The 24,825-nt window shown below is 46.7% G+C and overlaps 2 protein-coding genes across 3 annotated transcripts in view; one reads left to right on the top strand and one right to left on the bottom strand.

Moving 5' to 3' along the window:
- Positions 1–4,744, bottom strand: part of LOC102385291 — an 8,342-nt gene extending 3,598 nt beyond the window's left edge. The window contains exons 1-3 of one of the 2 annotated variants that reach the window (XM_014522413.2): positions 4,655–4,744; positions 2,941–4,368; positions 2,310–2,752 (exon numbers count right to left, since the gene is read on the bottom strand). In XM_014522413.2, the coding sequence (XP_014377899.1) occupies positions 2,310–2,752; positions 2,941–4,191 (1,694 nt within the window). In that variant the 5' untranslated portion in view covers positions 4,192–4,368; positions 4,655–4,744. The remainder of the gene's footprint in view (positions 1–2,309; positions 2,753–2,940; positions 4,369–4,654) is intronic. The other variant, XM_014522412.2, reaches the window with a different exon arrangement.
- The window catches only part of DNAH1 (dynein axonemal heavy chain 1), a 176,203-nt gene that overhangs the window by 127,158 nt on the left and 24,220 nt on the right, over positions 1–24,825 (top strand). Inside the window, exons 56-69 of the mRNA XM_006028963.3 lie at positions 6,722–6,913; positions 8,331–8,498; positions 15,557–15,748; positions 16,278–16,409; positions 16,930–17,055; positions 17,349–17,468; positions 18,051–18,149; positions 18,199–18,249; positions 18,572–18,732; positions 19,419–19,644; positions 19,732–19,927; positions 21,018–21,169; positions 22,226–22,422; positions 22,652–22,796. Of these exons, the coding sequence (XP_006029025.1) occupies positions 6,722–6,913; positions 8,331–8,498; positions 15,557–15,748; positions 16,278–16,409; positions 16,930–17,055; positions 17,349–17,468; positions 18,051–18,149; positions 18,199–18,249; positions 18,572–18,732; positions 19,419–19,644; positions 19,732–19,927; positions 21,018–21,169; positions 22,226–22,422; positions 22,652–22,796 (2,157 nt within the window). The remainder of the gene's footprint in view (positions 1–6,721; positions 6,914–8,330; positions 8,499–15,556; positions 15,749–16,277; positions 16,410–16,929; positions 17,056–17,348; positions 17,469–18,050; positions 18,150–18,198; positions 18,250–18,571; positions 18,733–19,418; positions 19,645–19,731; positions 19,928–21,017; positions 21,170–22,225; positions 22,423–22,651; positions 22,797–24,825) is intronic.

Below are 24,825 nucleotides of genomic sequence, written 5' to 3'. Positions count from 1 at the left end.
CCCCCCCCCCGCCCCCCCCCCCAATGTACCTCAAGGTACCAGGCATAGCTCGTGAGCACTGAGAAGGTGGGGCAGATGGAGCGTCCCACGGGAGCGCAGGGAGGTGCCCCATGTGCTTGGCGGCGAACCTGAAAGTGGACCGGAAGTACTTCTGGTCCGCTTCTGGGTTCACCGCCAAGCATGTTGGGGGGACCCCACCTTGCTTCCATGGGATGCTTCATCTCAACACTCACGAGCCATGCCTGGTGCCTTGAGGTACATAGGAATAAATAAATAAATAAATAAATAAATATTCAATGACTTGGCCATAGACCCAGCTTTATTTATTTATTAATAAATAAATAAATAAATAAATAAAAAAATAAAAGCTGGGTCTATGGCCAAGTCGTTGAATCTCTCTGAATAGATTCAGAGGCTTCCAATTCTATTTGAAGAGATTAAAGGGTCTCCTGATTGGATTTGGATTTGGAGATTCAGCCGCCGAATTGGGACGAATCTCCTCCAAATCAAATCAGCGACCGAAGTTTTGCACAGCCCTAATGTGGACAATTGGAGAGAGTCCAGCATAGGGTAGTGAAAACGGTTAGGGGGCTGGGGCACATAACTTCTAAAGAGAAGCTGAGGGAACTGGGCTTATTTAGTGTAGAGAAGAGAAGACAGAGAGGATTTAATAGCAGCCTTCAACTATGGAAAGGGGGCTCAAAAGAGGATGGAGCTGGACTGTTCTCAGTGGTGCCAAACAGCAGAACAAAGAGCAATGGTCTCAAGTTGCAGCAAGGGAAGTGTAGGTTAGATATTAGGAAGAATTTTCTCATTAGGAAGGTAGTAAAGCACTGGAACAGGTTAACTAGAGAGGTTGTGGAATCTTCATCCTTGAAGGTTTTTAAGACCCAGCTAGACAAAGCTTTGGCTGGGATGACCTTGTTGGGGATGGTCCTGCTTTGTGCAGGGAGTTGGACTAAAGGACCTCCTGAGATCCCATCCAATCCTAGTTTTCTATGATTGTTTCATTATGTTAATGGAATAGAGAAGCAGCTTTTATGTTGATAAAGAAGTTCCATAGACCTAAAGCTTCCTGTTTGCATGAACATGTGCCCTTTTATACCTTGTGGCCTCAGGAGGGAAATGAGCATGGAATGTCCATTCTCCTCCTCAGGCCCAAACATGCACCCAGCTGAGTTACAGCATCTGTAGGAGACTACAGGCAACCCCTGCTTAGCACTCTTAATTGGTTCCAGAAAAAACAAGTGTTTAGCAGAACCATGCTAAGCAAAATCGATTTGCCCATAGGAATGAATGTAAATATAGGCAATTGGTTACCGCTGCTTCTCCCCGCTGCTGCCTCTCCCCACTAACTGCTCCACTCCCACGTGCCAGCCCAGGCCTGCACTCCTGGGCCCCTGCTGGCCCTGGCCCCAGGCACCAACGCAGGCCCTGCACTGATGCCCATCCCCTCCCCACTTCTCACCACCACTGCCTCACCCCACCCACCCGCCTGCCCGCTCACCTGCCGGCCACTCCAACCCCACGTACCAGCCTGGGTACTGGCACTCCTGCTGGCCTGCTCTGGCTCTGGGCCCCTGCTGGCCCCAGGCCCCACACTCCTGCTGCCCCACCCTGGGTGCAGGCCCCAGCTGGCCCAGGTCCCACACTCTTCACCATCTCCACTACTCAGGCTGGTGGGGCGGTGGAGCATCCCACAGGAGCAGGGTGGATGTTTGTAGCCGGCCGGGAGCAGTGGGGTTTGCAGCCTCCCCACTATGTGCCTGGCCAGCTGCAACCTGTCCCCCCGCTCCCCCACCTCACCAGTCTGTTCACCAGCCGTGCCTGGCTTCTCCCCCGCCCCACGCTCACGCCCACCCCATACTTACTGCCCCGGCACCTCTGCTTCTCCCCACCTTCCTGCCAAAACTCGCTGATTTCACCGAGTGCTCAGCCAGTTTCACTACAGTGTTCAGTGGAATCAGGTATCAATTTTAAATGAGCGCTATAGTGAAATAGCGCTAATCGAAACCACGTTAAGCGGGGGTTGCCTGTATTAGTGATGCTAGCCTGGCAGATACTTCTCAGTCTTGCAAAATGATCTACCTAGGAAGAAGCTTAACCCTGCCCAGAATCTGGTCTTTACTCTTGTATTATGGGAGGGTAAATTGAAGAGTTACCTTTTCTTCATTACGTATACCCAAAAGATCCCTCTGTATTAGTTTCTTCTTGTGACAGCTTCTCAAGCCTCTAATTTATGACTTAACTATTTCCATTCAACTCCACCCCTCTCCCAGTCACCAGCCCAGTGGCAGAGCTATCTTTACCGTAAGGTGGTAAGATCACCAGAGTCTAACAGCATGCGTGGACACTGGTTAACCTGGAAGCTGGGATCTTCAAAGCAGACCAGCCTTTCCTGCAGCTTGTCCGAGTCTTCCTGCAGGGTAGCTACCATCTCCTCCAATAACATTCCCACCTTATGCAACTGTCTCTCCTCCAGCATCAGTTGGAGCTCTAGCAGCTCCAAGCGACCGTGCTGGTCCATTAGCTGCACCGCAACCTCCTTTTGCCTTGAAGCAATATACCCAAGGCGAACAGCTTCCACATTAAGCTCTCCAGACAGGATAGGCAAGCAAAAGAAGTGGGTACCAGCCTGAAGCAGAGGCATGAGTTTGTTGGCCTGGGTCTGATTTATGTCACTGTGGATTGTTTGCAGCTGTTCTTGGCAGGTGGCAATGTGAAGGCTTAGCTCTTCCTTGTCCTTCACTGGCTGAAAAAGAGAATACAAAATGGCAGACATCTGCTTACAGGTAACAAAATGGGCCTCAACCTTGGAGGACAAATCCTGGCCAATACCCTAAAACAGAGGTCACTAATGGCTTCCCCATAGCTTGCTTGGTGCTGCTACTATAGGAGTCAGGAGTTGTGACAATGATGCACAGACAAGGCAAGACCTACCCAGTTTTCCTTCTTGGTCTTCAGGATCCTTGCCCACTGCAAGCCAGCATAGATACCATCCATTTCTGCCGAGGTGGTGATCAGCTGTCTTTGGCTGCAGATATAAACTAGTTTTAGACGTCCCAGTTCCTCTTGGTGGCTACCCAGGTTTTCCAGGAGTACAGTGTTAGGGCTCCCTGTTTTTTCCAGTATCATTTGGTCTGCTTTTGCGACCATCTCCACTGCATCCTGGCAGCTATTTTGAACATCCAGGGCCTCCACCCCCCCAGCCTCTGCTTTCAGGTCTCTCTCCTCTTTTAGCAGGGTTTTCCAGGTAAGCCTTGACATTAACAGTCTCTTGACTAAGTCTTCCTGGCAGCTGCCCTGGCCCTCCAGTGCTCCTAGGCTCACTTTGGCATCTTTCATATACTCATCCCTGACATTCCCCGCGTCTTCTGGCAGTACATCCTGGGCCAACTTTGCCCTGACCTCAGTGTCCACCTTTTCCTGGGAGCTACCCTGTCCCTTCACTGGCAGTATGTCTGCACCTCCTAGATGAAGATCTGGCAGCACTTTCTGGATGAATCCCTCTAAAGCCCCTGTGGCCAGTTCTTCTATCTCCATGTAGTGGCTCAGGTCTGCTGCAGACATCAGCACCTGCAGTCTCCCTTTCCCAGCTTCCCTATGCCACTCTACCAGCTGCTTTGCTGTCTTGCAGGCCTGGTTCAAGGCAACGTTGGTTTGAGAGTTCTCCAGTTCCAAATGCAGCTGGGCCTGTCTCAGCTTCCAGACTGCCTTCTCTTCCTCTTCTGCTAAGTGGCACAGCTCCTGCTTCATGCTAGCTGCACGGATCTGAAGCTTGTTTCGCCGTTGGAGCTGGCAAGCATTATAGCTCTGCAATGCTTGGGTCTCATGCTTTAGAGCTTCCAGGGAGGGGCCCTCCTCCTCTGGCATCATGCCTATCAGCTGTGGAGATTGGTGGCAGGTTTGCAGCACCTGGTCTAGGGCTTTGCCTTCCAAAATAGGCTTCCCTGAGCTGAGCAGCTTCTGATAGGCTGCCACTTCTGTGGGGCTCAATACATTCTCTTCCCCCACTGTGTTGCAGAACCACTCAAGGAACATCTCTGTCTTGGGGCAGTCAAAGAGCCAGTCAAAGTCCTTCTCATGGAGGATGTCTGCTTTGGGGTAGATAGTCTTCAAGGTCTCCACAAACTCTGCTCCTCTGTTGACTGTATCCAGTAGGAAACATCTGGAGCGTCTCCGGTTGAACATGGCGAGAGTTGTGAATGCTGGAAGAGACAGATGTGTGGTTTGTCTTTCCAGTCTATTCCCGAAGTAGAGGTACAGCAGTCCCAAATTTCTGCCTAGCAACCACTGAGAGTACCAGATCTATCTTGAACAGCAAACGCAAACTGCAGCTCAGGGACTCAGTCCACATCTTTTCCAGTACTGAAAGATTAAATGCTAGGATTCAGAAGAGACCCATCTGGCACACCTGACCCCCCAAAGATGTAGGAGATCAGTGAGAAAACCCCACCTCTCCCATAGCACCCATTGCCTCAGGTATAAAGACTGAGCCACATTGTTCTGTCCCTGTGGGATCTAGGGATTTTCCATTTAGGGCAAATCACATAGCTACCACCTAAGCCTTTCTTTACCAGGGCATCTTCAGCCCTAAAGAAGCTAGAAAGACACCTCTCTTTAAGCATCAAGCCAAGTTCCTGGAATTACTTACCAGAGCCACCTATACTGTCTCTAACAGCCAGCAACAGTGAGCACAGCACTCAAGTGCTCAGTTAAATAGATCCTTACTCATCATCAGTAATTCTGCTCTCTACCTGCAGCCAGGGGAGGGCACAATCTCCTCCCGCCCCCATAATCAGAGTCCACACCTGGCAGCTCAGGTGAGCCATTTTCCCAGCAGGTGTCAGGTTGCTGTGTTCAATTGCTTGTGATCTCAGCCTCGAAAGATGCATAAAGCAGGGAATCCAAACTGTATTGTGACAGACAATGTAGCCTGAACCCAAGTGAGTTCTAGTTACATAAGGGTAGAAAATATACACACATCAGACTCCATAGAAGAACTTGGTGCTAACTGTGAATAGTTGGTGCTAATTCCCATATATCATCACTTTATTAGTGATCTCATTGTTATTTTGCACAGTGCCTAAGCACATATGTGGTATCAAACCTTAGTTTACATTAAATACAGATGAGCACAAGCAGTAAATTTTCATAGTTTAAGGAATAACCATAGGTGATTTCAGTGAAACAGAGAAATACTGTCAAACAGATACCACGTGTGACTGTAGGGAATTATGAAATCCAAAGCTAAAGGATATCATGAGGGGTGTAGCCTCTGGCACTCAGAACACAGGACTTGGCATTTCCCTAGGTTTGGTTCCCAGTTCTGCCACTGACTGATGTTGTGGCTTAGGGTAATTTACTCAGTTTCTGTGGTTGGAAGGGTGTGATAAGAAATTCCTGTTTGTATATGTTCTGACAATATTGTAGCAATATAGGATTAACACCTTTCTGTGCTAAGCCCAACTATCTGGGCTTGACAAACTGGTGTTCCACACAGGTGGGGAGAATTATTCCCTCCATACTGTATCTCTTACCATCACCACCTCTGCAAAGTACATTCCTCAGCATGCATGAGCAGATGATCTGCCCCATAAGCAGAGACCCAGCTTTACGGTTATCTGCACAAAGGCAGATGTAAGGTCCTGACTCTCTAGTGCAGTGGCTCTCAACCGTTTTAGTGTCACAGCATCCATTCTCTACTTTTTTGAATGTGGTGGCATCCCTGGTTGAGAACCACTGTTGGTGCTGCCTCAGGTTACTTAAATGCTTCTCAACTGGGTGTTGCTTCCCCCAGGGTAAAACTATCCCCCACCTGCTGCACAGCCAACCCAGGAAAGACTCTGGCACATGCACATGCCCCTGCTTCATTAGGGTTTAGATCAGCCTAAGGCAGGCAGGATGCTGTGTAGCAGTTCTGGGTCCAGCTCCTCCTCAAAACAGAGGCCTGCAGGTGTAACTGCCCTGCATACATCCGTTTCTAGGAGGAGCATGGGAGGGGCTGGACTGGGAAAGGCTATACAGCACGAGACAGCTCCTAACTGCTTTAGGCCAGCGCTGCTCGTGGTTTTGGCTCTACAGGTCACATGTATGGTGGCAAGGCCAGTCCATGGGCTGAATTGGGCCCTGCGCTGCCCCTGTTCACAGGAATTGGGCCCCAGGGCTCTATACTACTTTCACTTGGCCCTGTGCGCTGGGATCAGGTTCTGAGGCCTCGTACCACCCCTGTCCATTCAGGCTCTAGGGCCCTGCACCACCCCGACCTGGCCCCTTCATGCTGTGATTGGGCCCTGGGGCTCTGCACCACCACCATTCAGCCCCTGCATGCCACAGTTAGGTCCCACAGCTGCTCTGCTTGCCCAGTCTAGTGCATGAGGCTGCAGCCCATAGGGCTCTCCAGGGGCCCATGAGAAGCCCCACAGGCCAGGGGCTGGATCTGGCCTACAGGCTGAAGGTTGAGCTTCCCTGCCTTAAGCTGATCAGAGACCCCTAAAGCAGTAGCCATGCATGTGGGGCAGTTTTACCTGGCTGCAGTGGCAGGGGTGGCAGTATCTGCATCATAGCACCCTAGTTGAGAACTTCTGTTCAGTTAGTTCAGCCTCTGTATTGCATCAACACTGTCCTTTGGCCTACCATAGTTGCCAGTATGCTGTGTGGAGAGCAGGGATAAGGCCAAGGTGATTATTCTGCCTCTTACATTCACTGGTATATTTTTAAGGTTCGAGCAATGCAGCGTCCTCCTGTTGGTGTAAAGATGGTGATTGAAGCCGTCTGTATTATGAAAGGAATCAAGCCCAAGAAAGTGGCAGGTGATAAGCCAGGCTCCAAGGTTGATGACTACTGGGAGCCAGGCAAAGGCCTTCTTCAGGACCCGGGGAAATTCCTGGAAAGCCTCTTCAAATATGACAAGGTAAGCAGTGGCAGAAATAAAGAGGATGATGGTGCATCAGTGTGAAGCCCAGAGATCTGGCCTCTTTTGTGTGTTCCAGGAGGGAAAAATGAAATGTAAGTGGCAGTGATGTCATATATGGATGATAATAGTGATCCTATGATGATAGTGTTTCTGATACTAATATTTGGAGCTAAACTTCAACTCGGCTTCACACTGTAAAGAGAGCAAAGACAGTATCAAGGTATATGGGCATTGTTGGTTCTTAAATTGTTGAGGTGAGTTTGATTGCTTTGGGCAACGATAAATTGCTAGAGATCAAACGCAGGGCTGGAGCAAGCTTGACTGCACAGTTTTAGCAAGTGTTCATGCACTAGCAGGTGAACTAGAAGCCCCGCTCTCTCTGCACTGCAGCAATTTATTTCATATTACTGTTAAATACCAGCAACATGGAAATGTGTCTGGCCAGCCCAGATCCTTGGCACTGTAGAAGCAGGGCTATATGCATGAAAAAGCCAGACTCAAACAGCCTTGTATTCCTTCCACCATAACTATTGTAGGTGAAATCTTATAGCTTTCTTTGGGGCTTAGCAGGAGTGTGGCTATCTGTTCACTACAGATGGGTCTTGTGTGAGCTGGTCCAGTCAGCAGCAGTGACAGAAGCCTATTCACTAGGAGAGGATGCCTTGATCATTTACTGGGTCTGGCAGGGAAGGGTGTTTAGAGGTTGAAGGAAGTCAATGATAACATATCTGAAGTTAGGGGAAATGCTTAGCCCTCTTTGAATTTGCTGACATTTGGTAGCAAGCATAGCCTTTATAGGCCTTGTTGCCAGGGCTAGTATAAACACAAGAGTAGAGAGATACAATTACTTTAATCAGATTTTCCTGTTCAGTAAAACCCCACTTAACTCTAAAATTTTATTTCTGCACCCACAAAGCCATTCTGAGGGAAGGCAAACAGACACAGAGTTCACGTTTCAGTTCAACAGCCTCTGTTGTCATCTCTCCCAACAGAATTGCAGGGTCTTGCACTATCCCACTGCTGAGCCTACAGCACATCCTCTGTCATTCAGCAATCTCCTCCTGTCCCACCATCTCTAGTGCTCTCACCCCTTTGCTCTCTCCATCCCCACAGGAATTTGTACCATCTCAGAGCTGAACCCTTCATTGTCTCAGCCTTGCATTCTTCATCTCTTGTTTCCTCCCCATTACTTCTTCCAAGGCAGAGTGACTGAGGCATCTTCAGAGGTGTGAGTTAAAACTTTTGCTCTGAACTTGTTCTGAAGAGTATCCTCATTTGACCTGGTTAGCTAAAGGCTGGACATGAAGCTGTACATGAAGCTAGCTGTGGCACTCACTTGCATGCTCTTAGCTATGGAAACTAGTCTTTCCAATTGTACTAGTCTTTTGACCTTGATTTTGATCACTTCTTCCAGGACAACATTGCAGATGCTGTGATTAAAGCCATCCAGCCATATATTGACAGCGAGGAATTTCAACCAGCAGCTATAGCCAAAGTGTCCAAAGCTTGCACATCCATCTGCCAGTGGGTGCGTGCCATGCACAAATACCATTTTGTGGCCAAGGCAGTGGAACCAAAGCGGGTAAGAGCTATAGCACTGCTTATGACACACTGAGATGCTTGGTGACTAGTGCACCAGTGAGGGAGTGGGAACTTACAGCCCATTAAGGGAGGTATGTACTGAGAATTACCAGGCACAAGGGGAAGACCAGAAACTGTTTAGAAAAGAAGAGAACAAGTTTTCCCAGCTCCAACCCCAGTCCTCACTGTTATGGCGGTACTCCTCCATGTGGGGTAGGGTGAGGCCAGCGCTGCACAACCAGCACCCCGCGTCCCTGCTGCCTCCAAGGAGCAGCTGGGCAGGGGGAGAGAGGCCAGCGCCACTGGCTTTGCCTCCCCCCCCCCCCCGGTCATGGCAGTGCTCCAGTCCCTGTTGTCCCCCTCTGCCTCCAAGGTGCAGGGCTGGGGAGGGCCATGTTAGCTCTGCTGGCCTGGCTCCCCCACCCTGCTCTGGCCCCTTAGTCCCCACTGTCATGGCAGTGCTCTGCCATGTGTCTCTGTCAGTCTGAATAAAGTGTTACAGACAGACAGACTAAAGCTTTTATAATATTAAAATGCTGTTGTTTTTTGTCACAGGGTTTCAGTAAGCATTCAAATTAGACTATTACTTCTTGTGGTTGAGTGTTTTATGAATGGGCAGAAATAGCCATGAGCTCTTTTGAAGTCACTTCTTGCTCTCATGCTCCTGGGAGTGGTTAAGGAGTAATGCTGGTAAGGTAACTAAACTGGGCTCTGCTGTTGGCATTTACTAATTGAAGGTAAAATGTAGCATAGGTTACTTTAAACCCAAGCAAGAGCTTGGGGTTTCAGCTGAGATGGCAGTCAGGCTTGGACACCTGGTGGTGGATGGATCATATTGGTGGTGGATGGATCATATTGGTGGTGGATGGATCATATTCGACTTGGGGGGAGGTGGGTAGTGGAGTCCCTCAGGGCTCGGTCCTGGGCCCTGCGCTGTTCAATGTCTTCATCAGCGATCTTGATGTTGGGGTGGAGAGCAACCTGTTTAAATTCGCTGATGACACCAAAATTTGGGGGGAGGTGAGCACGCTAGCAGGGAGAGAGAGATTGCAGAAGGATCTGGATAGGTTACAGGGGTGGGCAGACAGGAACAGGATGCGTTTCAATACGGACAAGTGCAGGGTGCTGCACTTGGGTAGTAGGAACCAGCAGCACACTTATACGATGGGGAGCTCCCTACTTGAGAGCACGGAGGCGGAAAGGGATCTTGGTGTCATTATTGACTCCAAGATGAACATGGGCCGACAATGCGAGGTCATGGTTGGCAGGGCTAACCGGACCTTGTCGTGCATCCACAGGTGCATCTCGAGTAGAGCCAGGGAGGTGATCCTCCCCCTCTATGCGACGCTGGTCAGGCCGCAGCTGGAGTATTGTGTCCAGTTCTGTGCGCCCCATTTCAGGAGGGATGTGGACAACATGGAGAGGGTCCAGAGGAGGGCCACCCGCATGATCCGGGGACAACAGGGCAGACCCTACAGTGAGAGACTGCGGGACTTGAACCTATTCAGCCTCCACAAGAGAAGGCTGAGGGGGGACCTGGTGACCGTCTATAAACTCACTAGGGGGAACCAGAAGGGTTTGGGGGAGACGCTGTTTCCCCTAGCCCCTGCTGGCATAACATGGAATAATGGGCACAAGTTGATGGAGAGGAGGTACAGATTGGACATCCGAAAAAACTACTTCACAGTTAGGGCGGCTAGGAGCTGGAACCAACTTCCAAGGGAGGTGGTGCTGGCCCCTACCCTGGGGATCTTTAAGAAGAGGCTGGATACTTACCTGGCTGGACTCATTTGAGTCCCGTTTTTGTTTTTAGGGTGAGTGGGTTTTTTTTGTTTTTTTTTTGGGGGTTGTTCTCCCGCCCTGGCGGGGGGTCGGGCTAGAAGATCTATTAGGTCCCTTCCGACCCTGAAACTATGAAACTATGAAACCTAAATACCTTTGCTTCAGTTTCTCCATACATGAAGTGGAGGTAACACTGACCTACCCACAGGTGTTCTGAGAGGAGCAATTAGCTGGTGTCTAAACATGGAAAATTCTGTGGAAAGGGACTTGTTAGTTATTACTGTACTCCATATGAAATGTTATCTATTTTCAAGTACCTTATTTCACTTGGAAAGTGTGATGTTCTTGAGGCACTTCATTTCCTAGTTAGAGTTACCCAAAGGATTCATCTCACCTCATCCTTAACCACTTTTGGGGGTTTTTTCCTTCTGTGGAGTCATGATTTTAAGGAGAAAAGGGTAAATCATATAAATGAGTCAACTTTGTGATTAATTCTTTGAGTCTGTGATTGCCACTGACAGCAGGGTCCTAGAAGCAAATGAATTAATCAAACTAGATCTAGACCTGAAATATGCTGAGTGCCCCTATGACCTTTCTTTAGTTAGAGCTCCAGGTGCTCAACATTTTTGAATACCAGGCCTTTTCTTTAGGTGCCTAAGTATAAAGTTAGGCTCTGAACATTTAAGCACCCAAGTAATATATGTCTGTACCAGCTACAGCTTATTTTTTAGGGTAGGCAGAAGTGCTTTTTGCTTCCCTTCTCCATTAGCTACCTAACACCCCAGTAAATTGCTAAGAGAATTAGATTCATCACTTGATAATTTGCAATGCAAGCATGGAACTAAGTGAAGAATGTGAAAATGAAACACACAGCCAGTCCTTCAAGCCTTTTTTTCACAAAGCCTTGGGCCTAGCAGCTAGCATCTTTGAACTTCATTTTTCTAGCTTTAATATATGTGAGCTCATGGATGACATCTCTTTCCACAAATTGTTTTTCAACTGAAATTGAAACAGGACCCATCAACCAAGATGACGTCATTGTACAATGCAAAAGCACCTTGAAAAAATGCATTCTTCTCTTAAGAAACATAGGCAGAATCCTGAGGGTGGTAGATATGTTTGGAAGGGAAGGCCAAAGTTTATTTTTGCACAGAAATTTTAACTTAGCTTTTGAGCCTATTCCAGGATCCAGTCTCTGGGCAGGGGTTGAATTTCATTGCAGAGATTCAGTACGTGTGTGTCAGAAGATCTCTCTTCACCATGTTGCCCATCTTTTAATGCTTTGCATAAAACAGTACAATGATGTTATAATTCCTTGCAGGGTGTATTTGAGTCGTCATAAAAAAAAAGAAGTAACAACAGACAGCGTATGGTTCTCCTCAGGTTGCAAAATATCTTTCTTTAAGTGATGGTGTAACTGTAAAAATGCTAAACTTCTAAGTATAATAGACATTTTTTTATTTTATAGCTCTTCTCTGGATTAGTTATCAATTCATCCCTGGACTTATAATCAAACATTCTGTCTTTGATTTCTGTTCTAAGTTGTCTTTCCTGTGGTAAACTCACTTCAAGTTCCTCCTTGTTAATAAGGACATTTGTGTGTCCCTTAACACAAGGACAGTTTATAAGGGAATCCTTTGAGGCTTTTAGCTGATGCACAGTTTGTTCAATATCCACTTGGAGTGTTTTATTTGCAGTGTAGCAGACAAGGTTCTTTTGGTAAATATGATACCTTTTATTAGACCAACTTAAATAGTTGGAAACATTCTTCTTTGCAAGCTTTCGGGTACAATACCCTTCATTTGGCTGAGGAAGCATCTGCAGTTGGTGTGTGCTCTTCCTGGATGGAATGAATAGTAAAGCCAGAGGCTGATATGCATGCAATGTTGACTTTATAATCTGTATCATGACAGAACAACACACTGCACAATAATGTGTGGTTACAGATTTCATGAGTCAGCAATTTAGCATTGCTTTGAGTTTTTATTCCTTCAAATCCCTTAAGTTTTGAAGCATTGATATGTAAAACTAAAGTGACATAGACTTCTGAAATTTGGTGCCAACGGAAGTAGATCCCATCACATTTCACTTGAGGGTTTTGGAAACAGGCTGGTTGTGTGTTGGCACATTACCTCTCTCTTGCAGTGAGACTGCAAAAATGGAAAAATACTGTGAACTGCATCAAACAATACCACAGTTTCAAGTGCAATAATTTACAGTATCATTCAGTACAAGAGTCAAAGAATGTGCGTTTGCAAGGGACAAAAAGCTACTCTTCTGGTCAGATTCCCCAGTTCTCTTCTGAATTCCAGCCTTCACCTTTCCTTTTCCTCCCTTGTTATTACTTTGACTTCTCAAATCACTGAGTGAAATTCCCATTTCTTATAACTGTTCAAAGAGAGCTGCTGTCTTGCAGTGCCAGAAGAATTGGTCCTATTCAAACTCCAACAAAATGTTCTTTGATCACAACATTTCCCTCCTCTCGCCTTTGTTGTTTTCTTCTGCAGAAACAAATCTAACAATCATTTCATCTAGTTTGTCTTGGGTGCAGTCAAGTATAATAGAATAATACTTTCAGCTTTCAAAATAGAAATAATCTCTTTCCTGTTGTTATTCCAAAGGAGTTGAATAATTTTGTTTTGAATACATCCACCCAGATAATTGTCATGAATTTCCTTTGATGTAATTCATCAGAGATTATCTTTCATCACAAGGTCATATTTCCCAAGGAACTCCACAAATATCAACAGTTTGAGCAATATAGAGCTTGTCTGATGTACCTTGTTGGAGATTGTTTTCTAGTCCATGCAGCCTGATCAAATCAAAAGCTTTACCAAATCAGTTTGTTCGTGTTCTGTCAAAGAATTTGATACTACTTTTTTATGAATTGGACAGTCTGACTTCAGACTTATTTCTAAGTCTATCCACTTGCTGTTTATATTGATCTGCCTTTTTTGGACATTTTGCAGGATAGTTGATATGTTCTTTCCAGGCTTGAACACTATTTCAAGCTGACACTAAATCTCTCAAATTAAACCACTTGCAGCAGTTGCAGTGAGTAGAATCAGTTGAAGTGGAATAAAGAAAGTTCTGTAACATTGACATTTTTTTATTATTATTTTTAAAGAACAACCATTTCTGATGAATGACATGTTTCGTTTTTCATATTTGGGGGTTGTTGCCACCCCTAATTTCTCAGTAGGATAGGCAACCACTTGCCCTTAAAACAAACCCACACCTAAGCATTGGGTGAGCCCAGGCCTGTGGTAACAACATAGAGGTCAAATACTGTCATAGAGTTTAAGGATCGAAGGAACGATTCATTCATCTAGTCTGACCTCCTCTATATTATAGAACAGTGATGCTCAGTTTTGTCCCTACAAGACAGGTGAATGGCATGGGGCCAGTGTGAAGGCCAGATAGGGCCCCACACTGCCCTTGCATGCCAGGATTGGGCTCTGGGGATACTATGACACCCCCATGTACCAGGATTATAGAAGCATAAAAAATTAGGATTGGAAGGGACCTCAGGAGGCCATCTAGTCTAACCCGCTGCTCAAGTTAGAACCATCCGAAACTAGATCATCCCAGCCAAGGCTTTGTCTAGCTGGGTCTTAAAAACCTCCAAGGATGGAAACTCCACAACCTGTCTAGGTAACCTGTTCCAGTGCTTATTGCCCTCCTCATGACAGAATTTTTCCTAATAGCTAACCTAAACTTCCCTTGCTGTAGCTTGAGACCATTGCTCTTTGTTCTGCCATCTGCCACCACTAAAAACAGTCTAGCTCCTTCCTCTTTGGAACCACCCTTTAGGTAGTTGAAGGCTTCTATTAAATCCCCCCCTCAGTCTTCTCTTCTCCAAACTAAATAAGTCCAGTTTCCTCAGCCTCTTCTCTTAAGTCAGGTGCTGTAGTCCCCGAACCATTTTTCATAGCCCTCAGCTGGACTCTCCAATTTGTCTACATCCTTTCTGTAGTGGGGGGCCCAAAACTGGACACAGTACTCCAGATGTGGTCTCACCAGTGCTGAATAGAGGAGAATAATGACTTTCCTTGATCTGCTGGCAGTGTTCCTACTAATGCAGCCCAGTATGCCGTTAGCCTTCTTTGCAACAAGGGCACACTGTTGAGTCATATTAATCTTATTGTCTACTGTAACCCCCAGGTCCTTTTCTGCTGCGTAGTCAGTAGGTCCCCAGCCTGTATCGGTGCATGGATTGTTTCATCCTAAGTGCAGGACTTTGCACTTGTCCTTGTTGAACCTCATGATATTTCTTTTGGTCCAGTCCTCCAATTTGTCGAGGTCTCTCGGAATCCTAGCCCTACCCTCCAGCATGTCTACTACTCTCCTCAGGTTGGTGTCATCTGCAAACTTGCTGAGGTTTGCACTCCATCCCATCTTCCAGGTCATTGATGAAGACATTGAACAAAACCAGCCCCAGGACTGAGCCCTGGGGCACTCCACTTGATACTGGCTGCCAACTAGACATAAAGCCATTGACTACTACCTTTTGAGCCCAATGATCCAGCCGGTTTTCTATCCACTTTACAGTGCATTAATTCAACCTGTACTTCCTTGGCTTGCTTCAAGAATTTTATGGGAGACCATATCATTAGGCAAAGTATATCATGTCCACTGCTCTTCCTGCATCCATAGAACCAGTCATCTTGTCATAGAAGGCAATCTGGCCCCTCCTTGTCCCTGCACACAGGGGTTGTGCCCCATGCAGCCCTGCATACCTAATATAGCTTGCAGGGCCATAGCCCATGGGACTCACCCCAAATCCCCACATCCTGTGGTCTGGATGACATGGCACTGGGGGCTGAACCTGGCCTATGGGCCAGGGTTTGAGCACCCAAAGTATAGACCATTAAATTGCACTCTTATACCTGCAATGGGTCTCACTCCGTGTGCTTGACAAAATTATATCTTCCAGACTGGCATCCAGTCCACTCTTTTCCTTGGTAGCTTGTTCCACTGGTTTTTCACTCCCCTCATTTGCATTTGCCTGGCTTCACTTTCCAGCCGTCAGTTTTTGTTTTGCCTTTCTCTACTAGATTACGAAGTATTTCAGCCCCTACAGTAGTTATCTTTTGTTGTGTGCAATACCAATGAAGTTAGAAAATTTTCAGCTAGTGTTTTTAGACCTTTTAATGATGTTTGGATGGAGAGCTGACAACTTCAGCCTTTGGAATAAGGAGGCCCACCTGAGTATGCTTCAGGCCTCAGCCCTCCTGTTTGGTGCTAACATTTGAAAATCCTATGTGTTTTTCACAGCAAGCCTTGCGGGAGGCAGAAGAGGACCTCCAGGTCACTCAGAAGATCCTCGATGAAGCCAAAGAGCGTCTGAGAGACGTAGAGGATGGCATTGCCATGATGCAGGCCAAATATAGGAGCTACATTGCTAAGAAAGAGGAGCTGGAGATGAAGTGTGAGCAGTGTGAGCAGAGACTGAGCCGGGCTGACAAGGTCAGTGAGGGAGCCCTGTCCTAGTTCTAACTCTGTCAGCTTGTAGCGTATTCTTTTCAGATAATCTGACAACCTGGTGCCTTGGCACAAAGGCCTGTTGGTGAAAGTCTTGCTTCTATGTACTGCTTCCTTTAGCATTTCCCCTACACTCACAATAAACAACAGAACAGAGCCATTGAGACAGCTCCTGGCCCCACTTGGTACACAAAGGGGTCAGGAAATGAGTTTAAAAAATGGGGATTGTTTTGGCTAGGCAGCCTTTGATCACCTCCTTTCCAGCCACTGCCTTGTATGTGCCTCAGAGGTAGACTAGGGACAGAACTGGAGCATCACTGTGCTCTAATAATACTGCCAGGGCAGCTGGACACAATTTAAAGTTGTTCCAGGAGCTCTGGCACTGAGGGGGGCATGTAGCAAGGTCCTGACCACTGTTCCAGTAAAGCACTCCTTAGAGGTGTGTTGTTCAGTGGAACAAGGTTGTACTAGGAGAAAGTTGGATGATAACATGTTGTGTCTGGCCTTTTCACAGTTAATTAACGGGCTAGCAGATGAGAGGGTGCGCTGGCAGGACACAGTCCAGAACCTGGATTATATGATCAACAACGTTGCAGGAGATGTGCTGGTTTCGGCTGGCTTCGTGGCATACCTGGGTCCTTTCACAGTAAGCAGATAACAGAAACTCCTTCCCTGAAGGAGCCAAGGTCAGCTTTACATCTCTCTTAGCCCAAGGGCCTATAACCCAGCCTCCTCTTTATCAAATATCCCAAGCAGAAAACATAACTGAGCCAAGTCTGGCTCTTAGTGATGGTGAAATGGTTATAGTGAAGGTAATGGGGCTGCACTGTGCCACTGCACAGTTTAGTCTAGCATCCAAGAACTGCCAAGCTCATCACTAACAACCAGTTTTGGCAGTATTCCAACTGCCTCCCGGGCTCCTAAAAGCCTGCACTCTGTGTTTGTCATGCTGAAAGCCTGGCTTCTTTGGAAACCTGTGAAGGAGCAGGAGTGCAACCTGACAAATGAGCTCTAGGTTTCACCTTAGACCACCTCCCTTTGCTACATTAAGAGGTGATGGTAAGTTATGGAACCTGATTTAACTATAAACAGGAAAAGGATCTTAATTTTAAAGCAACACACGGCCATGTATAATTTGCAGATAACAGTTAATCTCTTCCTGACAGGGACAATACCGCACAGCACTGTATGAGGACTGGATACAGAAAATGGAGGAACATGGTGTTCCACACACCAAGGAACCCAACCTTATAGGAACTCTTGGAGACCCTGTAAAAATCCGATCCTGGCAGGTATGTGGTAGGCAAATGCAGTAATGCAGGCTGAGGGATTAGGTAATGTCAGCCCATTCCCAGCTTCTAGTCATTGAAACCTGAAGACAAGGCTGAAGACGAGGCCAGGAAGCTAAGAGGAGCTTGAAATAGCTTAGGTAGTTCAGGAGGGACCATGGAAGAAATCCCAAAAAGGACCATCTGTACAGCTTCTAAAAGCACAGGAACATCCCTGGCACTAGTAGGGACAGCTGGAGATGAGTTATGCTGCTGCTGTTAGATACCTGCCATGATGCTTTTTCATCTGCACTCAGATTGCTGGTTTGCCCAATGACACCCTGTCTGTGGAGAATGGAGTAATAACACAGTTTTCACAGCGCTGGACTCATTTCATAGACCCCCAAGGACAAGCCAACAAGTGGATCAAGAATTTGGTAAGGATTCTTACCAAAATTCTATTTTTGACCATTGGGGAGCCAAGTTGTTTGATACAAAAGAGGCTACTCCGATCTACGTTCAGTGTCGGGAGATGCAGAACAGTTCTTTCCACTCCCCCCATTTTCTTCCTTCTTCAGTTGATGTCTATGCAGAGGGAAAGGACTTCAGTACTTGCTGCTCCTTTTGTGAGCTAATCAGTGGGATGGAACATGGCAGCACTGTCAGTTCAGTTCTCCATTCCTAGCAGCCCCAAGTAGCAGGGCCCTTAGCACTGAAAGGGGGAAGGATTAGGCCCTTGCAAAATGTAGTGTGAGGGTTGCAGCTACAGATGTGAGCAAAACATTCTCATGTTACTTTGGCCATGAGGCATGTCCTAGGCATTTGCTGAGTTGCATATATTATGTTCAGTTAGTGCCACACAAATGGTGCAACACAGAAACGTCTCTTTTAATTCCTTTTACATCTATTTGCAGTTTTAGTGGTGCATTAGCAAAGGTTACAGTGTGTACACAAAGTTTTGCTTTCCCGCTTTGGTCATACACACATGCTGGACTCCCACTCACCTTGTTTTCCCCAAGGAAAAGGAGAATAGCCTGGAGGTGGCCAAGCTGAGTGATCGAGACTTCCTGCGCAGCCTAGAGAACTCCATTCGCTTCGGGAAGCCATTCCTACTTCCTGCGCAGCCTAGAGAACTCCATTCGCTTCGGGAAGCCATTCCCGCTGGAGAACGTAGGGGAGGAGCTGGATCCGGCTCTTGAACCAGTCTTGCTGAAACAGGTTCCTTCCCTTCTGTTGGTTAGGGAAGTCCTGGCAAGCCAGGAACTAGGGTAGACTGGAGGTGTCACTTTTCCTTCCTTTATGAGGAACTTGCATGTTTAGATTGGGAGTTTGGGTTCATGGCATTTGGGATGCTCAGGTGAAATAATGGCAGCTGGGTCCCCAGACCTCCAAGGTGACTGGAACTGTCTAGCTAGCTGCCCTCCTGCCCTGGCAATGATGGCAGAGGAACAGTGAGGCTGCATCTTAGGTGGGTTCTCCCAACTCACATCCTTATTGAAAGAGTCTCTGCTTGTGTCATACTTGTTCCTCTCTTGTGCAGACTTATAAACAGCAAGGCAGCACAGTGCTGAAGTTGGGTGACACAGTTATTCCATACCATGATGACTTCAAGATGTACATCACCACCAACCTGCCCAATCCCCACTATACACCAGAGATATCCACCAAACTCACACTGATTAACTTCACCCTCTCTCCCAGGTAACCGGTCACCCACTTGTGCCTGTAGCTATTTAACTGTTATGACATTTGGCCTCTTGCCCTCTTGTTCTAGGGGATGAAGAGGGGGAAAAAGAGTTCTTTTCCTTAGCTCTAGAAATCAAAGCCAGCATGTAGGAAGCAAGGGTGTTTTCATGGGGTCAGGACACTTCAGATCCCTGACTTCAGATCCCTTGTCTGCACAGAGTCCCTATCTGAGCTTGGGCAAATTAGTCCTTCTGTGCCTCAGTTTCTCCTCTCTATTGCATTGCTGTAGCAAACAGGAAAGCAGTGAGTATTCAGACTCAGTGATAAGGGCATGGCACTACCACAGAGAATTGTATCATGTGGCTCCAGAAAAAAGGTGTCAATTTAAGGTTGTGTAGTATCATTACATTCTGCTATACTTCACATGCTCCCTGACTCTCTCCTTCTGTCCTGAGAGTACTCCTTGCTGCTCTGTGTTCAGACCTCTTCCCCCTGCCTCTCTTCCTTTTCATTCCTCTAGTCTTATAAGATCATTAGTCCTTCCCTACTTGCAGCCATGTTGGATTTTACATTAAGTGTGGCATCTTCCTGTATTTTCCCAAGTCCAATGGGTGTGATCTCCCTACCTGCTCAGAAACTCCATAGCTTGGATCCCACTGATCCAACATCCCAGCTATGACAGCTGAAGGTTTTACTTACAGTGGCTTGGAAGACCAGCTGCTGGGACAAGTGGTAGCTGAGGAGCGGCCTGACTTAGAAGAAGCCAAGAACCAGCTGATCATTAGCAATGCCAAAATGAGACAAGAGCTAAAGGGGATAGAGGATCAAATCCTGTACCGGCTGAGCTCCTCTGAGGGAAACCCTGTTGATGACTTGGAGCTCATCAAAGTGCTGGAGGCTTCCAAGCTAAAAGCTGGGGAAATCCAGGTCAGTGACTTGTCACTTCCCCCATCCAATCTTGCTTCACAGAAATGAGATAATGCCCCATTGTGATGCCTCCAAACATTTCTGCAGGCCAAAGTGAAGATAGCTGAGCAGACAGAAAAAGACATTGACATCACTCGCTTGGAGTATGTGCCTGTTGCTGTGCGCACACAAATCCTCTACTTCTGTGTCTCGGACCTGTCCAACGTTGACCCTATGTATCAGTATTCTCTTGAATGGTTTCTCAACATCTTCCTGTCAGGAATCGCAAACTCCGAGAGAGCAGGTACCTTTGGCGAGTTAGAGCCATGGGCAGGGGACCCTTGAACAGATACCTTGCACATGTGAAAACTTGATCACTTCCCTTTCTTGCTCAAAAACTGGTGATCAGTTGTGCAAGCACCTCACCAAAGCCAATGCAGTTTTATTTATGCCAGATCTCAAGTGGCCCCAGCTCTTTATTCTGAGAAGCTCTAGAATGGGTCTCATTCTGTCCAAGGTCATGTCTAAGCAGTCTTGCTGGGATCAGACCCCACACTGACTTTCATCTGAGCAGGCAACTTCTCACCTAATAAGAACATGAATAAGGAGCATGTCCTTTTCAGTCAGGACATCTGCTGCTTCTTTGGGGAGACTGCTTTAGTCCTGCAACAAACTGTTTTATAAGCCCTTGAGTCCAGACATCTTCAATCCAGCGTTTATGAATGGCAAGCCATCAGCATGGTTTTCTGCAATGCAAGGAACCCTGTTGGCCTGCTGGGGACCCCTCTGTGAGAGCATTTCTCACTGCTGTTGGACCATCATGCCAGTCACAGGCAAAGACTGCAGGGTGTTGCTGTTAGTTGGACCCAAAAAATGTCACAAATGAGAGCATTTAAGATGCTGGCAGCACAGCATACCCTTGAAACTGGTGCCTAGACAACCTTTTCTCTTTGTCGCTGTCATGTTGCTGCAATCCCTGGAAAAGCATCCAGCAAGTAATACAAACTCCAGGGCCAGATGCAAATTGTGAGATTTTTTAAAGATGTGATTTGGTGACCATGGCAGCAGCCTTTGCACCTGCATTACCAGAAATATTCCAAGTGCATTCATGATGGGCTGGAGCTTGAGGTTCTTAGTCAGTAATTGAGCATGTGCCTGTGTAAATAGCCTAGGATTTGATCCATTCTTCCTTGAGGGAGAGCAGACTTTGCTGCAGAAGCCAAGACATGGTGGGAAAGGCATAAGAGGGCCTAGAGTTCATCACAGAGTTTACATAAGGACACTCATGTATGCTGAAAAGGGACCTGTTCCCAGTCAATAGGGGGCAAAAGATTGGTACTGAGAGTAGATCTTTCTACTCCTGGCATTGCTGGTTTGCTTTTGGCTATTTTCAGACACCCTGAAGAAGCGGATAGTGAACATAAACAACTACGTCACCTTCAGTCTGTACAGCAACGTGTGCCGCAGTCTGTTTGAGAAGCACAAGCTCATGTTTGCTTTCCTGTTGTGTGTCAGGATCATGATGAATGAAGGGAAAATCAACATGGTGAGTAAGCAGTTTCCCTGGCCCTTGAAGGATGATTTCCCATGGCTGATGAAGTTCACATTGCTCCTACTCCTGAAACTGGAGATGCCATACTTTGTCTGTACTTATATTTTTTCATCAGGGTGTGATGATTTATATTTCCCATCCAGTTTCTGTGCATGAGGCAAAAAAGATTCATCCTGATCATCTGTTAAGAACTAGCTGAAGTTCTGAGTTGTCCAAACATATTAAAAGACTAATTGAACCTTGAGTTGTCCTTCCTAGGTAATTTGGCCTTTCAGTTTAGCCTGCAAAATAAACCTTTCAGCAGAATTTGGCAATGAGGAAAAGGCTCAGGGAATGACTAAGAGAACACAGGGTAATGAGTGGCTGAATTTGTCTGTCATCAAAAAACCTTTTGACTGCATACACAAAGGGCATGGTGGGTGATGGCAGGATATCTCATCTCATGTAAATAACCTGGTGTTTCCAAGGGAATGGCTCTCAGACATAGCTTTGTTCCCAAGCTGAATGGGGGAGAGAAGAAGAACACGTAAAGCTGTCAGGCTCAACATTATGAGTCTCCAGGTTTCCTTTCCTGTTTGGCATCTGGCTGCTGCCATCATCTTTTTCATTTCTTTCCTTTCTTCTTTTTCTTCTTTGGAATTGCTTCTGAGTGAACCCGGTACTGGACACCCTTTCCCTTCTCCTAGGTCTGAAAGAAGGACTGTAGCAAGGAATGAATCACCTGTATGCCAACCTGATGTAGGCTTTCTAGATAATTTAATCTGCTTTCTCACATTCAGCAGAGATTGCCCTGAGAGTTAAGACTGAAGTTCATTTACAGAGCACTGTAGGGGAAGGAGGTGTGATTACCAGATGCAGTGACTGAATGGGCGAATGTATCCTGCCATAAGCTTTGCCACATTGTGAATCTAGCAGACACACATAGGACACAGCCACAGCATGAAGTTGCTATAGGACTTTCTTGATGTGGGTTCATGGTGTCGGACATAGTCACAACCAAGAGCATCAAGTCTGAATACACTCATAGCAAATGTGTCCTGTTGTCCACAGGATGAATGGCGTTACCTACTGTCTGGAGGTGCCATTAAAACCATGAAAGAGAATCCAGCTCCTGAATGGCTGTATGAGAGAGCATGGGGCGACATCTTGGCCTTAAGCAACCTGAACAATTTCTCCAGCTTTGCAGATGATTTTGTGGACAATATCTCAGAGTTCCAAGCAATTTTTGACAGCCCCGAGCCGCACAGGTGAGTCCCTCTTTGATCAGGGGTTTTGAATTCTGACTTCTGATTGGCTAAGGTTACAGTAAAATAGCCTGTAAAAGGAGCTGAATTAATGACTTCAGAAGATCCTGATACATACCTAGTTGTATCTAGGAGAGTTGTTTTCCTGGAGTCTAGTGAATGTGGCATCTGTTTAAAGCCCTCTTTATTCCCAGAACATAACCCCCAAATTCATCACGTAATTCTCTTGCAGGGAGCCCCTGCCTGGGATTTGGAACGCTAAGTTGGACTCATTCCAGAAGCTTCTGGTCCTGCGTTGCCTGAGAGGAGATAAGGTCACTAATGCTATGCAGGACTTTGTGACTGAGAATCTGGATGAACGTTTTATTGAACCACAGGTAGCTGGCCAGCACTATGCACAAGAGCCACAGAGGGTGCTTTGGTTGAGAAGGGATGGGAGTAATGCAAAACCTACTGTGCTCTGCCCCAAATAGGACTGGCAACTATAGGAGGCAGATGCTTGAATAGACTTTCACAGCATCTGTAGTTGAGGTGATACTACCTAGATCTTTAGAGCTCAAAGTGCTTTGTAAAAAAGCTTGCTATTATTGTGCCTATTTTTACAGAAGAGGAAACTGAGGCATGGAGTGGTAAAGTCAGTTGCCCAGGGTCACCCAGCAGGCCAGTGGCAGAGGTGAGAATGGGGCGAATCCATGTTTTCTCAGTCCCAAGTCAGCACTCTCTTCACTGGGTCACCCTGCCTCTGTAGTCATAATGCACACGACTAGTAATAGTAATAGCTCCATACTGAAAACTAGCACGCAGGGTCCAAGGCAGACACAGGGGAGGCATGGCTGGAGATTACAACTGAGGGTAGGAGCCAGGAGGCTTAGGTTCATTCTCTGTTTTGTTTCTGCCTAGCTGGATTGCTATGTGTTTTTCCCCATGTGTAACAAGGAGTTATTCACCTGCTTAAAATCCTTGGAGATCAGTGGGTAAAAGGTAGTACAGAAGTGCAAAGACTTGTCATGCTCAGGTGCAGCAAAGCAGAGTTTTCAGATGCAACATCCTTCATAGACAGCTTTGACACTCAGATCAGTATTTGTGCATGCAGGGCCTCATAGAAAGCTATACCCCTTTACTGTAACAGCAGCTAAAATGATATATCCCCCTAGTATAGACACGATTATATCAGTATAAAGATGCAACAGATATAACCATTCTCCTATGGGACACATTTATGCTATGGGCTGTGTTGGTGACACCTCACTGATACACAGCAACACAAGCACATGCCAGGCTGAAGTTCCCACTGGATGGGCCCGAATTGGAATTTGGTATCTGAAGGTGCAATTTTAATTTCTTATTAAAGGTGTCCGCATGTAGAATCCAGGCCCACGATGTCAGGAAGTCCTGACACATGCAGAGGCAGAAGAATAAGCAGCAGATGTTCTGCAGACTCTGCTTGCTTAGCAGTTCAGTCCACCCTGTTGAACATGATCTGTGAAGGGACATATGAATTTGCCAAGCTATGGCTCCCAGTTGTTCAGGGCACAAAGAAGTGTATGTATATATGTGCATATGCTTATGGAAGTATGCGTGCTCAGCTGGCTGCCTTCAAAATGCAACACCAAAAACAGGTATGCATCTCAAACATGGCTGTCCAAAGTTAGGCACTTAAATGTAGACTTTTCCTGGCTGTCAGAAGGGCTTCACTGTAGTACCAAGTAATGATTCCTTGGAGCTTCTAAAACACGTAATGGAAGGCACTGTCCTTCAGTTAAAGCATATGGTTTATGACAGTGGCTGATGCAGGGAAAGGAGGAAGGAATTGGAATGGACACCAAAGAGAAGGGACCAAGACACGAACCCTACTGCAGTCCATAGAAAGACTGTTTTTGAATGTATTGATACGTGGATCAGGCTTCAGAAGATTCATCGACAAGTAGATTGCACAGGAAGAAGAGGGGGACAAGACATGATGCTTCATGAAGGATCATCAAGCTCAGGTCCTGGCTCCTGGTCAAGCTCAAGTTCTGAGTTTGACCAGGAGTTTGCCCAGGAACTGGCTGAGGCAGCTTGCTCCAGGACCATGGTTGTCATGGGTGACTTCAATTACCCAGACATCTCATGGGAGGATCGCTCAGCAAAATCTGAGCGGTCTCAGAGCTTCCTCTCGTGTGTGGATGACCTCTACCTGACTCAAGAAGTCTATGGGCCAACGAGAGGCAAAGCGCTGCTCGACCTGGTACTGGCTACTGGGGATGACCTAGTCGGCGACCTAGTGATCGATGGGAAGCTGGATGACAGCGACCACGAGCTGATCACCTTCACCATCCGCCGAAAAGCTGGCAAGTCGGTCAGCAACACGCAAGTCTTTGACTTCAGGAAAGCCGACTTTGACAAGCTCAGGAGGCTTGTCAGTGA

The sequence above is a fragment of the Alligator sinensis genome, unplaced genomic scaffold, assembly GCF_000455745.1.
Source record: "Alligator sinensis unplaced genomic scaffold, ASM45574v1 scaffold610_1, whole genome shotgun sequence".
Taxonomy (NCBI): domain Eukaryota; kingdom Metazoa; phylum Chordata; order Crocodylia; family Alligatoridae; genus Alligator; species Alligator sinensis.
The sequence above is the reverse complement of the archived record's forward strand: the minus strand, read 5'-3'. Positions and strand labels throughout refer to the sequence as shown.